The sequence below is a fragment of the Oryza glaberrima genome, chromosome 7 (genome assembly GCF_000147395.1).
Source record: "Oryza glaberrima chromosome 7, OglaRS2, whole genome shotgun sequence".
Classification (NCBI taxonomy): domain Eukaryota; kingdom Viridiplantae; phylum Streptophyta; class Magnoliopsida; order Poales; family Poaceae; genus Oryza; species Oryza glaberrima.
In genome coordinates, this window is record NC_068332.1 from 4745530 (window position 1) to 4761350 (window position 15821).

Below are 15821 nucleotides of genomic sequence, written 5' to 3' on the forward strand. Positions count from 1 at the left end.
AAACGGGGGTATTTTTTCTAGTATGAAATAGGAGTATAGATTAACTAGCGGGCTGAACTGTCTATCATATGAAAGCCTTAAAGAACCAACCCAACTATAAAAACGGACAAAAAAAATTAATCATATTTGCTGTATCTTCAGATCCTGTTGCAATGTATAAATATACAACTATTTACTCTTTTCGTATTAGATATAACCATTTGGAACTAGATCAGACATTATGTGATACAATATGTAATACAATATGTTTGAACATAAGCATATTTTTTTTATTTTATATAGAAACTAATGTTAGGACACCACCAACTTAAAGTCTGATCAGAAATGCAGCTGCAGCACTGCAGTTGTGACGTTTTTTAGATGCTACCGCTTGCATCCGTTTTTCAGCTGTCGCAGCCGCAACGGCTGTAGCAGCAAACATTACCAAACACACCCTTAGACGATAAATCTATTTGATTGAGGAGGTTAATTAAATTAATACTGAAGTGGTCATATCCTATGTATATGGATTAAAGAAAGCAGAAATTTAATTTGTGGGGGGGGGGGGGGGGGTAATTTTTCTAATATGAGGTAGGACATAGGAGTACAGCTTAACTAGCGGGCTGAACTGTCATATGAAAAGCTTCGTCAGAGCAGGCTGGTCCTCGAACCCTTCCGAACCATCCAGAAGCGGAGTCCTCCCGACGGCTAGGATGCATCCACATCCACCCATCAACGGCTAAGACGCGCCCTCCTCTCCTCCCCTCTCCTCCGCTCTGCCAATTTTTACCACCAACTTTTACTGCTCGCATCAAATGGAGCGCGGGCGAGGCGGGTAAAAAAAAGAAAAGGAAGCGAAGAAATCCGTGGTATTTATATTTTCGAGACCCGAAAAGAAAAACCACGAATTCCCAATAAAGAAATAGGCAAAATTCCCCATCTCCTCATCGTCTCCTCCTCCCAGCTCCAAACCCTAGCTCCCGCCCCCCTCTCGCCGTCGCCGTCGCGTCCCATGGCGAAGTCGCGGCCGCCCAAGCGGATCCTCGAGTCCTACACCATCAAGGGCTCCGACAAAGTCATCAAGCGTGAGGCTCCCCCTCCCACCTCCCCAACCGCTGCTCCCTTCGATCCGAAATTTCTGGGGGGTTTTTTTGGGGATTTTTTTTTTGTGGGGGCGTGGGTTTCGGTGGGTCGCGGGTTGTTGAGGTCTGGAATTCTGGGGTTTTAGCTCCGGTTAGATTGAATGTCGCGGAAATGTTTGCTCTGTTTCGTGGGGGGGGGGGGGGGGGGGATTTTAATTTCCCTGATGTTTCCGTGCGGAATGAAATGGTTTTTTTTGCTGCTCAGTGTTGATGTAAGCTCGATTCATAATCAGAAAAGGAAGCTATGGTAGGGATATGTGAGCATGTTAACTTAATCTGTTGGAGCGTTAACTCTTTGTGGCTTTGATTGTTCATGGGTTTATCTCTCTTTTGCATGGGTTTTAGGACGGTTAATACAAGAAAAAATATGTGTGCTATTGAGTTATGTTATGAGTTTAAACTTATCTTGATTTTCTGTTTTAGATTATGTCCAGTGGAGTCCCTACATGGTTTTGTCTGGGTTGTGAGCTACAGTTTTAGCACCATGAGTTATGTCAAATTACAATCGCCAATGGTTTGGATTCATATGTTGCTAATCCCAGTTGGAATTCTGATCATTGTGGTGCTTATAGTCGTGCTGTAATTCTTGTAGCCTAGGTTGCATTTCAGTTCTGGTTAGTATGAGACATTTGCATGAAGAACAATAACTTCCACTCAATGTGTCTTAACTTTGACTTTTTATATTTAAGAAAATCTTTGTCTCATTGCATAGACCTTGGGTTAAGCTAAATAATTGATTCTTTTCAGTTAGGCATCTTAAGTTTTTTTTTTATAGATAGCGTGTTTTAGCGTTAAATGAAAAACAATTATTTCCTAGTTTTTCTAGTCTTAACTCTTTTTTGTGCTATTCATTCGAAGTTAATGTATGCGTTCTACTAATCTTAGCTTATGCAAAGGTTAGAGATGCAAGATTCTGAGATTTCTGACATTGTTCTATTGGCACATTGGGATTCTTGGGATGGAAACCTGCCTAGATAAACCTTAATTACCACTATACAACTCGCATCAATCTATGCAAACTTAAATGCTTCTTCTAGCATGAGCCCCCTATTCTGTATTTATGGTTAATGTCGAGATGTGTGATTGCACCGATGAACCTTGATACTTTGATTACCTTGTGTTTTGTGCACTTTTGATTACCTTGATGAACAGACGAATATTCTTTATGGTTTCTAGGAGGGTAATACAAAACATATATGTGCTGTTGAGCTATGTTACGATCTTAACTGCACTTTGATTTTCTGAATTCCTGTTTTAGATCATGGGAGTTCAATCTGTAAGTAGTTTTGTATCTGTGTGTGAGCTACAATTTAGCATTATGGGCAGAACCCTTCTGCTAGATATAATATAGAGAATCTGCCTTTTGATAGTCATTTGCTAATATAGATTTTTTTTTTCATCTTAATAACTGCATTCATGTGTTGCAAATACCAGCTGTGGTTACAATCGTTTATGATTCTTATAATCTTGACCTTCTAGCCTATGTCGCATCTAGGTTCTGGTTGGTTTTAGACATTTGCATGAAGAATAATCTCTTTCTACACAATGTAGCTATTGTTGGACTTTTACTAAAGAAAATCTTTGCTTAACTTCTTGGACTTTGAGTTAAGCTATGCAGTCAAATGATCAATACTATCCAGTTTGGCACCTTAAAAGCTTTTTTGGGCTAGATAGTATTCTCTACTTCTCTAGCCTTAAATGCAAAATCAATATGTTGCGTGGTTTTTCTAGTCTGTTCTCTTTTTGTGCTGTTTATTCTGATATCTGTTAAATTCTTTGGTATGGAAACCTGCCCAGATAAACATTAGTTACTACTTGCACAGATATCTGTAGACTTAATTGGTTCCTCTAGTGTCAGGCCTTTGTTTAATTTTAATTTATATTTAGATGTTGACAGCATCGATGAGCCTTGATGCTTTGATTACCTTGCGTTTAGTACACTTTGTTTTACTGTAAGCAGATTGCATTTCCTTTGCTCTGAGATTATCACTGTGATGCCAGTACTTCACAATACCAGCTTTACATCTTGATGATGACCCATGTCACTTTTTTTACAAGCACCAAATTATCTCGATACCTGTCTGATTCTCTTATATGTTTCTTGCAGCTGGGGACTGTGTGCTAATGAGGGCATCTGATACATCAAAGCCACCCTATGTGGCAAGAGTTGAGGCAATTGAGGCTGCAGGGTCACGAGGCACAAATGTGAGAGTACGGGTGCGGTGGTACTATCGGCCAGAGGAATCCATGGGTGGAAGGCGTCCATTTCATGGTGCCAAAGAGGTGTTCCTCTCGGACCACTATGACGTACAGAGTGCTGACACCATAGAGGGAAAGTGCAACGTTCACAGCTTCCGTAGCTACACAAAGCTTGATTCTGTCAATGCTGAGGACTTCTTCTGTCGCTTTGAGTACAAATCAGCCACAGGAAGCTTCGTGCCCGACCGCATTGCTGTGTAAGAATTTAATGCAACCTCCGCTATGTGATTGTCCTGAAAAGAACTTGTTCGTATTTGCAGTTAATTCCGTTGACATCTGCACAATATATCGATCTGTTATGTCGATGACATTTTCCATATTTAAATATCATGTTATCTGTTGATTATGTTTTCCGCAGTCTCCTTTAGGGATTTCACTCACGCCTTATATTTTGATGTGAAATCCCAAGGTCAACAAGTTCGTAATTCTGATGAGTTTATATGTGATATATGTATCCTTATGACCTGCCTAGATTCTATAGGCTTCAGTGCATCACCAGTTTTATCTTTCCAAAGAGTCACAATAACCATTTCCTTGTCTTGAAGTGGAATATGAAGGGATACATAAGGTTTTGTGCCTATTTTCAGCTTGCCACATTTGCTGATATTACTTGCTTTTGGAGAAAATAGAGGCACAGTAAAGTGCTCTTAGAAACTTGAGATGTTTTTTTACTGGAGCCACTGCATGTCATGATATATTTGATATATTATGTGGTGTGTCTGGTAGGCTTGTGTAGCCCATATTGCACATAAGTACCAAGACAGCTAGAACCTATTACTTACTACACTTTGTCCCAATTTAGTGCATTCTGCACCTTGCCCCATTTAAAACTATTCCTTTTTGTGTCACATGCATGATGCATCACGGCTGATAGAGGCCTTATGAGGGGTCAGCGTGCCAGGCTCATGGAAGCATCCATGCTGCACCTTCCATATAGCTGTTGGTGTTTGAGATAAGATTTAGTTTAGGCTATAGGTTGTGCTGGCCATAGCACTAGAGTACTAGATTAGTCCGGATCATGTAGTGTTAGCGAGGTTAGAGATAAGATTGGTTAGGATTAACTTCTGCCTGTTAGGGCCGTCTCCAATCGTCTTTGTTAGAGACACGATCTGGACAGCCTGGTGCTCTCACGTGGTAGGGCGCCAGTGCTGCAGCCTTTTTGTCCATGAGGGGCCTCCTTGGACTGCAGCCATAGCTGCCACCTAGAAGCTTGAGGATGAGCTGCTCGAAAGGAGGTGTACAATGTCATAATGTGAGGTTATAGAATGTTCTGAAGGGAGCAGCAATAGTGAATGTGCATGATTCTGTTGGAAGCCGCTGACTGGCTAACGCATCAAGAGATAAGGAGCTGGTATGCACAGTGCACATGAATGTCCAATGACATGTTCAACTCCGATAGGTATCGACCAAGTATTGGTCGATTATACATAAAAAAAAATAATTAGTGTTCTTCTCAAATATGCAGTCAACTTTTATCCGACTCGTATGCGACATGGCCCAGCCCACATAGCCAGGATACTCAACCCTAACCCCATCCTTGTGTGCCCTCACCAGTTTAATGGAATTCTAGAACATATGGGCATGCATTGAGTATTGACTGAATTCTAGGAGCTAAGGACTGTCTTTGAGATACGTTTTCCTTTTTTACAGTTTGCAATACATTATTTCAGTGTCAAACAATTGAAAATTTGAAAATAATGTATACATAATATTTTTACTTAAAATATGTGGTGTGTCACCATATTGTCATTTCTTTTTGGTGCGTGGGTGGGTGGGGGGAGATATTTAACTATTTGCCATTGGACCCACATGTCATAGACACATGAGGGCCCACATGTCATAGACTGAGTGGCAAATCCTTAATTGCCACATCTTAAAAGTAGAAAAAAGTTAAATTCCCCGCATGTTGTGTGTGTGTGTGTGTGTGTGTGTGTTGCTGTGCCGTGTTGACGATCTGTGTCCATGCATCATAGGCTGAGGCAACAGACTGCTGTCGTATTGCCATTAAGATTGCTAGCTCACTTTTTGATAGGCATATTTCTTATCCTTCCTATAAGTTTGACAAGGTTGTTTGGCGCATAGCTTATATAAGGACACGTGGCTGCGTCATTAGTATTAAGCAAGAAATAACAAAATGGTTCTTTTCTTTGTTCTTTCTATCTCCCTGCCCTTGCGATGCTGCTGCCAACCATCAGCATGGTTGCACCTGAGCCTGCGGTGTTGCCAAATCCTAGGCATATGTGACATTTTGTAGTGCTGTATGCCACTCTGGGTGTTTCCTTATCATGTTAGTTGGTTTCAATTATTTATTTATTTGACCATGATTCCTCATTTTACAAAACGGATGTCTTATTTATTATGGTAGTTCTGAATCCGGATAACATGAATAAAGATTTTTGGCTATAGTGGATGAACTGCGACCATTTTTGTTTACTGTTGCTACTTTCTCAACCAAATATCACTTATATTGCTATGCTTTGCCTGCTATGCTATCTGTTAAATTGATTTATGTATTGCATTAAAATCATCATTTTATTTGATTTTCTCATTCCTTTGATAACAATATGACAGGTTCTGCAAGTGTGAGATGCCATACAATCCTGATGACCTTATGATCCAATGTGAGGAATGCTCTGATTGGTGAGTAATTGTTTCATTTAAATTCATCTTTTTCCTGAATTGCGCTGGTGTAAATTTTATGGTTTTATTCCTCTTGCCACTGGGTAAATAGGACAACCAATTTTGTTTACCTATGAATGTATCTGGGTGTCTTGACCTTATCTTATTCTTGGCCTATTGGGATGGGCGGCAACTAGTTAGCAGCCAGAGAAATAAATGCTTTTCCCTTTTTTTTACACCAGAACAAATCACTCGTTGGCTCTATTTATCCACAATCCCCAAAGAGATTCGTGCAGATATAAAGGCATAACCATTGCATAATGTCTATACTCTAAATTCCTGAGAGCAAGGCGTGGGCCTCTCGATATGCATGGCATGTCTTTGTTGTTACATCGCCATATTAATTTGTTGAAACATGTGCTTTGGGCTGATGTTTTGACCAAGAATGTAGGTCGTGCTTATATATTGTTAATGGGAATAAGCACTGTTACAGTTGTCACACTAGACTCTTTTAACTCTTTCATTGCTGTGGCAATGCAGAGACAGAGGAAGAATTTTCCTTGTTCGCTTGTCCTAATTCTAATTTAAAACAAGGAAACAATTAATGTGCTGGTAAAAACTATATATCCTAGCAAACATAAGGAAACAAGCTAAACCCCATATGGCCTACTGAGTTATTATTTTTTGCTAGCTGTAGAACTTGGCGGTTATAGTACTCTACAATCCCCAACCCCCACACGCCCCAAAAGAATTCATGACCGCAAGCTTCATGTCCATGGAATCCACCATCAAAAGTTAATAGAACTGCTTTTGAGTAGGCTCCACATTTCATATACACTTTCCAGTACAATATATATATAAGCACCAAAAGATGAGAAGGGATTAGCAAGTGACGAAATAAATCCACTCTACTCTAAACTATTTCTCTGGAGCTCCTAATCCCCTAATATATATATAGGGCCTGTTGGCAAGGCTCTCGCTCCACCTTTCCTGGACCTGGAACCCAACCAAACAGTTTCAGCTCCACCTAAAAGGGGAGTGGAGTGGGCTGGAGTGGTCCCCAAAAAATGAACTAGAGGGGTGGAGCGGGGCTTGGGCCGCTCCACAGCTCTACTCCAGACTCCACTAGGAGTTGGAGCCTTGTCAAACAGGCCTATATTTCTTTTGTTCATTGCACACCACAAACTATTAAAACTAGGCCACTCTACTCCTCGATGTCATTAGTCTATTTTGTTTTTCTTGTACAAGTAGTAATTTTGAGGTATGACAGATTACTTCATACTTTTGTGTTCTATAATATTTTAAGTTTTTTCCTGACTATTTCACTTGGTTGGAAACACCTAATACCGGTTTAAGGACTGAGATATGAACTTCTATGCAAATGATTATTGCAACTTTGAAAATATTTCTTAGCATAGAATATGATAGTATCAACCATCGTGGTTTGAACTTAAAAGTACTAACAAAAGAAGTTGGGAAGGTGATGGTTCACTGGAGGAAAATGGACCTTTTCCTGAGATAGAACATTTAATTTGTCTTGTCTTCTGCTTATACTTTGGAATGAACTTTCTCTATCATTTTTTTTTGTTACGACAAATATCTGCTGCTTTTGCTTTCCAGGTTTCACCCTTCTTGCATTGGAATGACTATTAAAGATGCAAAAAAACTTGAGCATTTTTTCTGCCAGAGCTGTACTGCAGAAAATGGAAAGATGGCTGAGAATTCTCATGAAGCTACAGCGCAATCCGAAGAAAAGGTAAACTATGATATGTTATTGTTAATGATTTGTTTAACTATCAGTAGTGCGACAAATACATTGAGGCCAGGGTCTCCCGGGTTCACCATGTCATCTTAATAACATAGGCTACACATAATTTTTAATGATATTGAGGCATGCTGCTTAATAATATATAATATATGAGATGTCTGTCGGGTTGTATCGCTACTGTAGTTGAACAAATTTCCAATACTTAATGACTCAAATCACCAGTTGGGAAACAGTACCAATTTATTCATATGGCAGTAAAAAGTCTGGTGTGCTTTTACCACTGTAAAGGATCCTGGAACTTAGTAAATAAAACCCATCCAAGGTACTCCCTCCGTTTCATAATGTAAGTCATTCTAGCATTTCCCACATTCATATTAAAGTTAATGAATTTAGATAGATATATATGTCTAGATTCATTAAAATCAATATGAATGTGGGAAATGATAGAATGACTTACATTGTGAAACGGAGGGAGTACATGCACTATTTAGTTCTTTTTTAAATTTGGTACTTGCACATTTTCATTTGGACTAATCTCTTCAGCAGGTGGAGTCAAAAAGACGGAGAAGGTGACTGCCCCCAGATTCATTGACGAGATTACACCTGGATGTACAAAGCCTTCTCAAGTTGGTGTATGCTATTTATTTGTCATGGCAAGTGTGTGTGACCCACGACCACGAATCCCTTCCTTGTAATGTCAGTTGCATGGTGTACATAAACTTTTCAACCTGAGACTGTTGTATTAGGAGACGACACGACCTGTTGTTGTTGCATGATGTTTTTAGCAGCGTCAGAATTAGCATGGTAGAGTCGGGTGATGAAGCCCCTCGTGGGGGCATTAGGACTCCCGTATGGATGTGATCACTGATCATACTACATTGATAACATTGGATGCAGTTGAGTCTGTCATCTGTGTTTGTCCTTGGTGAATTCTTGTACCATCATGTGAACTTTGATTCTTTTCGAGCCGCTTCGTAATTAATGCAGGCATTTCTGTGTGGGCAGTCAACTAAGGACACCCACAATGGTTATCTATAGGCTCTCTACAAGAGATCTATGTCAGCATGTTTTTCTACTTGGAAGAGATTAAATGAAGAGAGAGCAAAGCTATCTACTGATCTGGAGATAGTCTAATAGAGAAAAACGAGACAATGTATTAGAGAGCTATAGATACCTATGTAGACATACCATTAAAGTGGTTTACTATTAATCTAATCTATTGCTGAGATGTACGTGTTTTATAGATAGCACTTTACTTTACCATTGCGGGTGCTCTAATGGGGGCGAGAAATGGCTTACAAGGGCGTGTTCACTTGTTGCCATTCCCAACCAAATGAAAAATTAGAATTACCAGCCAAATTTTGGCAAGGGCTGTGTTTAGTTCACACCAAAATTGGAAGTTTGGTTGAAATTAGAACGTAGCTCACACCAAAATTGGAAGTTTGATTGAAATTGGAACGATGTGACAGAAAAGTTTGAAGTTTGTGTCTAGGAAAGTTTTGATGTGATGGAACAGTTGGAAGTTTGAAAAAAAAACTTTGGACCTAAACACAGCGAAGGTAATAAACCGAACACCATTCAAGTACTAATGGACAAACCTACCAAATTTTGTTAGTTTTGAAGTTCTCCACTCACAAAAGTCTACTAGAACTTGAGACATTAAACCAAACACAACCTAACCTTACTTTTATCTTACTAAGGGGCTGTTTACTTTATTGTTAACCCTATCAATTTTTTGTGTTACCAAATTTTAGTAAGGTAACAAAATAAACATGTTCTCGCATCTACTTACTAAAATTCAGAAGTTTTGGAAGTTTCCTCTCACAAAAACACTACCAATCCTTAAAAAGATTACAAATTAGACATATCCGATGCTACCAAATTTTGGTAGCGTCAAAATATACTAAATTTTAATAGTGCTAAATGTTGATAAAGTTGATTTTGGTATAAATTTGATATATTTTTTCCCCGAGAAAGAAAAATTTTCAGGATTTAACGGCATTGTGCTTTCAGTGGTAGGTGACGTACGCGTCGACAACGAGACGCCTGTGATGACTTCATCAGTGGCTGTGTGCGTGCGTGTGCATATAAGAGTGAGCGTGCGTGCATTGTAAGTGTCTGTGTTGTACTGTATAATTTTTTTTAAAAAAAAATTCTTGATCAGCAACGGCTTTCTTACCTGAAAGTTGAGTCGGCTGATTTTATCTCCTAATGGGCCTAAAGTCCAGCGTTTAGCCCGGTCCTTAATCGGGCCGAGAGCAACATCTCTGTGTTAAGTTGACCCAAATTATGTCTGGAAATTTAATTAAGCCGGCGTTGCGCGATTACTTTTCTGCAAGTCAGAGATGATGGCTGCAGTGCAGCCACAGTGTTGTCTACTCAATGTCTCAATCCCCGCCCTTCGCGTGGATGACTCCGGCGAGGTCCGTCGCCGCCACCGCCGCCTGTAGCATGTACAGGCGACGGAAGCTGCAGCGTCAGGTATGGAGGTTTGGTTGGTTCCCCACCTCTCCTTGGTTGCCTCTGTTGAACGGTTTCTAGATGATCTCAAGAACCAGATCAGATCTTGCGGATTGTTTGTTATTAGTGGGATAATTGGTAATGAGTGGCTGGCAGAGAAAAGATTGATGGATTTTAATTTCTTGGCTTCCACTTGGTGGATCCTAGTGAGTGAAGGGTTTGATTCAGGGATCTCACTGGAGATCCTCCTGTTGCAGGGAGAGTTGTATCGGCTTCATCTATGGCGATGTTGATTCTTGTTTCTATGCAATTTATGGCATGCTGGGGCTTAAAGAATCACCTGTAGATGAGTAATTTTTATTCCTGTGGAGTTGCTATTGATGCTGAAACACAAATTGGAAGAGTCCTTTGTTGGTGCTTCACATGCATTTATTTCAGTGGAGATCAGAGTATCGCGCTGATGATCAGTGCTTCACATTTATTTCAGTAACACCTGACTGTTACCGCTGAGAGTGCATATAATGAGTTAATATGTATCTCGTTCGGTTTCGGTGCCAGTTGTGTTTATATGATGAGTTAATGGCAATGTTTCACTATCTAGATTATGTCAATCTAATATTATTCTTAAGAAAAAAAAAGCCAACCTAGTATTAGTTGTGTTTTCTCAGGCTCCAATCTTAGGTAATGAATACTTATTCAAGCAAGCATAAGTCCATAAGGGTGCTGGCTTTTCCATAATCCATACTGTCCAGCTATGGAATGCCTCCTATTCTCAACATTTACTCATGTAAATTGGTTTTCTCTGGTTGCAGGATTAAACCCACAAAAGGATATTTCAGTAATCTAGCAGCCAAGGTTCCAGACTTCCAGTTATAGGTTTAAAGCTAAAATTTGAAAATGGTAGAAGCTTTGGTCATAGCAGTTGTTCAAAAGATTTCATCAGCACTTGCAGAAGAAGGATCGAAGATACTTGCTTCTAAGTTGAAGAAGCAAGCACCTGACCTTCTTGAAGTAACCAATAAAATGAGACTACTTCAAAGCGACTTCTCAATGTTGCAAGCATTCATAGCTCAAGTGGCTGTGAACAGGTCCAATGATATGGTACTTGAGGCCTGGATGGAACAGGTAAGGCTAGCGGTGCATGAAGCTGAGGACATTGTCGATGAATACACTTATCTTGTTGGCCAAACGGAAGGGACTGGCAGTTTCCTAAAGAAAGCATTCAACCAAGCAATCGAAGTTAAGAAATGGCGCAAGCTTTCAGCTCAGGCAAAACTAGTAGAGGATCGTCTACAAAAGATTTCTGAAGCGAAAAATAGATTTGATATCTCATTTGCAAGCAGTGGAAGAGAGAATACAGCGAGCTATCCAAGTAGGCACCATCATTTATCTGAATATTCATACTTGAATGATGATGATTTAGTTGGTAATGCAGAAGAGATGAAGCGATTAATAGAATGGTTATGTGATGCAAAAAAAGATCGCAGTGTAATCTCCATATGTGGAATGGGAGGGTTGGGCAAGACAACTCTTGCTAGTAGCATTTACAAGAAGGAAGAAATTAAAAGAACATTTATTTGCCGTGCATGGATCACTGTCTCACAAAATCACAGTGTTAAAAATCTCCTGAAAAAGATCTTAGTCCAACTCATGAGCAAAACTGAAAATATTATGGATGGGGCTGATACCATGGATTGTGTGAGTCTAGTGGAACAACTTCGAAGATATCTAAAAGGGAGGAGATACTTAATTGTTCTGGATGACGTATGGAGTAGGGAGGCCTGGCCGTTACTAGATAATGCATTTGTTAAGAACAACAATGGCAGCCGGGTAGTTATCACAACTCGAATCAAAATGGTAGCATCTCTAGCAGATGCAAACTATGAACTGAAGCTTACACTTCTACCAAAGCAGGAAGCCTGGACTCTTTTCTGTCAAAAGGCTTTCTCAAGATTAGATGACAGAAGTTGCCCCCATAATCTGAAGACCGTCGCTGAAAGAATCGTGGAGAAATGCCAAGGTTTGCCACTGGCTCTTGTAGCTATAGGGAGCCTTTTATCGTACAAAGAAATGGATGAGCATGAGTGGGAGTTGTTCTATAATCAACTTAGGTGGCAGCTCAGTAACAATCCAGAGCTGAGCTGGGTCGCTAGTGTTCTGAATCTCAGTTACAATGATCTCCCTAGTTATCTAAAGAATTGCTTTCTTTACTGCGGCCTGTTCCCTGAAGATTATCGAATTGAGAGAAAACGGTTAATCAGATTGTGGATAGCCGAAGGATTTGTTCAGGATAGAGGACCTGAGACAACATTGACAGATGTAGCTGCATGTTACCTGAAGGAACTTGCTAGTCGATCATTGCTTCAGGTTGTGGATAGGAATGAACATGGAAGGCCAAAGAGATTACAGGTTCACGATCTTGTTAGGGAAATATCCCTAACCATATCCAAGAAGGAAAAATTTGCTACTACATGGGACTGTCCTAACTCGGATGGACTTACCGATGGATCACGGCGTGTTTCATTACAAAAGGATGGAAGTTTAGTCCAAGCAGCAAAATGTTCGTCTCAGCTTCGGTCCATGCTCATGTTTTCAGAGGAAATATCACTGTCTTGGTTCACAGACTGCTACCCAAGCTTTAGATTGCTAAGGGTCTTGTGCCTGAGAAATTGCAATGTTCACAAGGTTCCAGATGCTGTTTCTCAGCTGTTTAACTTGCACTACCTAGACTTGGGATACACAAAACTGAAAGAGATACCGAGATCGATAGGGAAGCTTAACAATCTGCAAACGCTTTATCTCAATGGTTCTGTGCTGGAATTGCCCAGTGAGATCACAATGTTAACTAAGCTTCACCACCTACTTATAGATGTCGGCCGGTTTGGGAAGTCAGCGAGTAGCAAAATAAGTTGCCTGGAACAACTACAGACTCTGAGAAGTGTAGAAGCCAATAGCTGCATAGTGAAAAACCTTGGATGCTTGACAAGGATGAGAAGTCTCGGTATCATGAAGGTGCTGGAGTCCCACAACACTGATCTATGGACCTCAATCAGCAAGATGAAATCTCTGAATTCGTTGTCTGTTATCGCGGAAGATCGTGATCAATACGCTCTTGATCTCGGCAACTTAAAACCTTTATCTCGCCTGGAGAAGCTGATGATAAGTGGCAGGCTACACAAAGGAGCAATTCCTCCCGTTTTTGCCAGCTTCACCAAACTGAGAAGCCTAAGGCTCTGCTTCTCCGGGCTTCATGAAGATCCGCTCGCTTCGTTCGCCGCCATGTTCCAGAATCTTGGCCATCTTAACCTTTACCAGTGCTTCGATGGGGCGAAACTGACATTTCGCGCCGGATGGTTCCCTAACCTGAAACACCTGTACTTGAGCTCCATGAATGAGCTCAGGGAGGTTGAGGTTGAGGATGGCGCCATGAGAAGCTTGCGGAGGCTTGAGCTTTGGAGCTTGAAAAGCTTAACATCTGTGCCACAGGGCTTTGTGCATCTTAGGTCACTCCAGCAGCTGTGCATTGGATCATTGATGCCTGAAGAGTTCCACAGGAGGTTAGAGGGAATCGATCGGTGGATTGTTCGGCACATCCCCTACACCGGAGACCCGTGATCGCGCTGCTACCCTCACATGTAAGCATGATATACTGTGTATGAAATTTCATGGTTGGATCGGATTGGAGGCTTTCTTAAGAAAAAATGTTGTCTTAATCTGTTTTGATGCAATTTTGAAGGGTCATCTAATTTATGCCACACACTGTAATAGTGGCAGCTCTTGAATCCAATAACACTGGAGGTTTATTTTGTGAAATCTGTGAAATGAAAATTATTCTGACCCATTATGCGGAATAGAGAGTAACACTAATAACTATAGTAGCTCTGAATCTTTTAGAATTACAACACGGCAGCTCAAACTCCAGTCGCTGATGCTTCCACAAATTCACCACCACATCGCTCATGCTTCCCCCAGTCATATGTGAACTTCAAAGCCTGAATTACAACAAAAGAACACTTGTGCCCTGTCATTGTTCAGGATTTTCTTTTTAGGGCCCCCTTTGAATCAAAGGATTTATGTAGAAATTTCATAGAATTCAAATCCTATAGTAAATTTTTCTATTTGGCCCTTTGATTCAAAGGATTGAAGCTTTCTAAATCTTATGAAATTCCTATGGAATGGTACATTGCATGTGGATTTTGGAGGAAATATACCAAGAGCTCCAACCTCTTGGAAAATTTCTTTTGAGTCTATCTCTCTCATCCGATTCCTGTATTTTTCCCGCACTCCAATCAAACGACCATTCCTGTGTTTTGCAATCCTTTGTTTTACATTTCAATTCCTATCAAAATTCTGTGTTTTTCCTATTCCTTCATTTTTTTAACCCTGCGATTCAAAGGGGCCCTTATTATTTGCAAGGATCCATTCATTCGGAACTGAATGGATTAGCATGGCAAACACACAGGGCCCCTTTGAATCACATGAATGAAAAAAACGGAGGAATAGGAAAAACATAGGATTCTGATAGGAATGTAAGTGTAAAACAGAGGATTGCAAAATACAGGAAAAACATAGGAATGACCGTTTGATTGGACCACAAGAAAAACACAAGAATTTGAGGAGAGATAAAGACTCAAAGGATTTCTTCCATGAGGTTCTACCTCTTTCATAGGATTCCATAGGGTTCATTCATTTGATTCAAAGGGTTTTGTAGGAAAAATTCCTATAGGAATGAAATCCTCTAAAATTCCTATAAATTTCCTTTGAATCAAGACCATGATCTATTTTGCTATTAAGACCATCTTGCTCTGCAGGCATGCATGCATGCATGAATGCCCTTGTCTGAGTATGCTGGTAGCTACACAAAACTAAGTGAAGCATTTTTTTTTTTTTGAACAGAAAAACTAAGTGAAGCAATGAACCATTCAATATTCATGCTGCTGCGCTTGAGACAAGAAAGGAGTGAGCGGTATCTTCTCTCCCAAGTCCCAACATCCGGCGGCGGCGTGGGACGGCCGGTGGATGATCACCGACGTACGTTGCCCTCCTCCTCCTTGTTCATCTCTGACCCAACGGGTGGCGGCAGCGGCTTAGACGACGGCGACGATGGCACAGGCGTGGCGGCTGCGGCGGCGGCGATTATCGGGGCTACGAAGGTCATCGTCAGCATCATGCTGCCGCCTCACACGTCCGTTCGCTCGCCGGCCGATCGAGAGGAAGACGATGAAGGATGTGTTCTTTTAACTCATACTAGTTCCCAATTCACTTTCTCTTGTCACGCATATTTTCCAAACTACACAACGGTGTGTTTTTTCAAAAATATTTTATAAAAAGTTACTGTAAAAAATCATATTAATTATTTTTAAAAAAAATTAAGCTATTATTTAATTATCATGTATTAATCCATCTTTTTGTTTTGCGTAAGGAGGCGGAATACTCAAAAAAAACACACGAAAAATACTCTACCCGTTCCAATATGTAGCAAACTATATAGGGTATTCTATAACTTTATATAAAAGTTATAGATCTCGATGAGATCTACAACTTTATTAATTTTCCATTCAACATCATCTGGAGTGTCGAATAAGCATTATTAA

General features: G+C 40.4%; 2 protein-coding genes across 3 annotated transcripts; both read left to right on the forward strand.

The window, feature by feature from the left end:
* Positions 1-864: 864 nt before the first annotated feature.
* Positions 865-8749, forward strand: LOC127779727 (chromatin remodeling protein EBS-like). Of its 2 annotated transcripts, none has more exons than XM_052306619.1 (5): positions 865-1064; positions 3229-3577; positions 5952-6020; positions 7620-7755; positions 8314-8749. In XM_052306619.1, the coding sequence occupies exons 1-5, from the start codon at positions 992-994 to the stop codon at positions 8338-8340; spliced, it is 654 nt and encodes a 217-aa protein (XP_052162579.1). In that variant the 5' UTR covers positions 865-991; the 3' UTR covers positions 8341-8749. The 2 variants fall into 2 exon arrangements, with proteins under 2 accessions (XP_052162579.1, XP_052162578.1); XM_052306618.1 differs by having other exon boundaries at positions 867-1064; positions 8311-8749.
* A 1351-nt stretch (positions 8750-10100) lies between these two features.
* Positions 10101-15615, forward strand: LOC127780658 (disease resistance protein RPM1-like). Its single transcript, XM_052307593.1, has 3 exons — positions 10101-10248; positions 11040-13862; positions 15124-15615. The coding sequence occupies exon 2, from the start codon at positions 11125-11127 to the stop codon at positions 13840-13842; it is 2718 nt and encodes a 905-aa protein (XP_052163553.1). The 5' UTR covers positions 10101-10248; positions 11040-11124; the 3' UTR covers positions 13843-13862; positions 15124-15615.
* The last annotated feature ends 206 nt before the right edge of the window (positions 15616-15821 follow it).

What these genes read in the sequence shown, in the direction of transcription:
- LOC127779727 (XM_052306618.1), top strand. Translation starts at nt 992, where the DNA reads ATGGCGAAGTCGCGGCCGCCCAAGCGGATCCTCGAGTCCTACACCATC. An exon ending in CTCCGACAAAGTCATCAAGC is followed by an intron (nt 1,065 to 3,228) that starts GTGAGGCTCCCC and finishes TGTTTCTTGCAG; the next exon opens with CTGGGGACTGTGTGCTAATG. An exon ending in TGTGAGGAATGCTCTGATTG is followed by an intron (nt 6,021 to 7,619) that starts GTGAGTAATTGT and finishes TTTGCTTTCCAG; the next exon opens with GTTTCACCCTTCTTGCATTG.
- LOC127780658 (XM_052307593.1), top strand. Translation starts at nt 11,125, where the DNA reads ATGGTAGAAGCTTTGGTCATAGCAGTTGTTCAAAAGATTTCATCAGCA.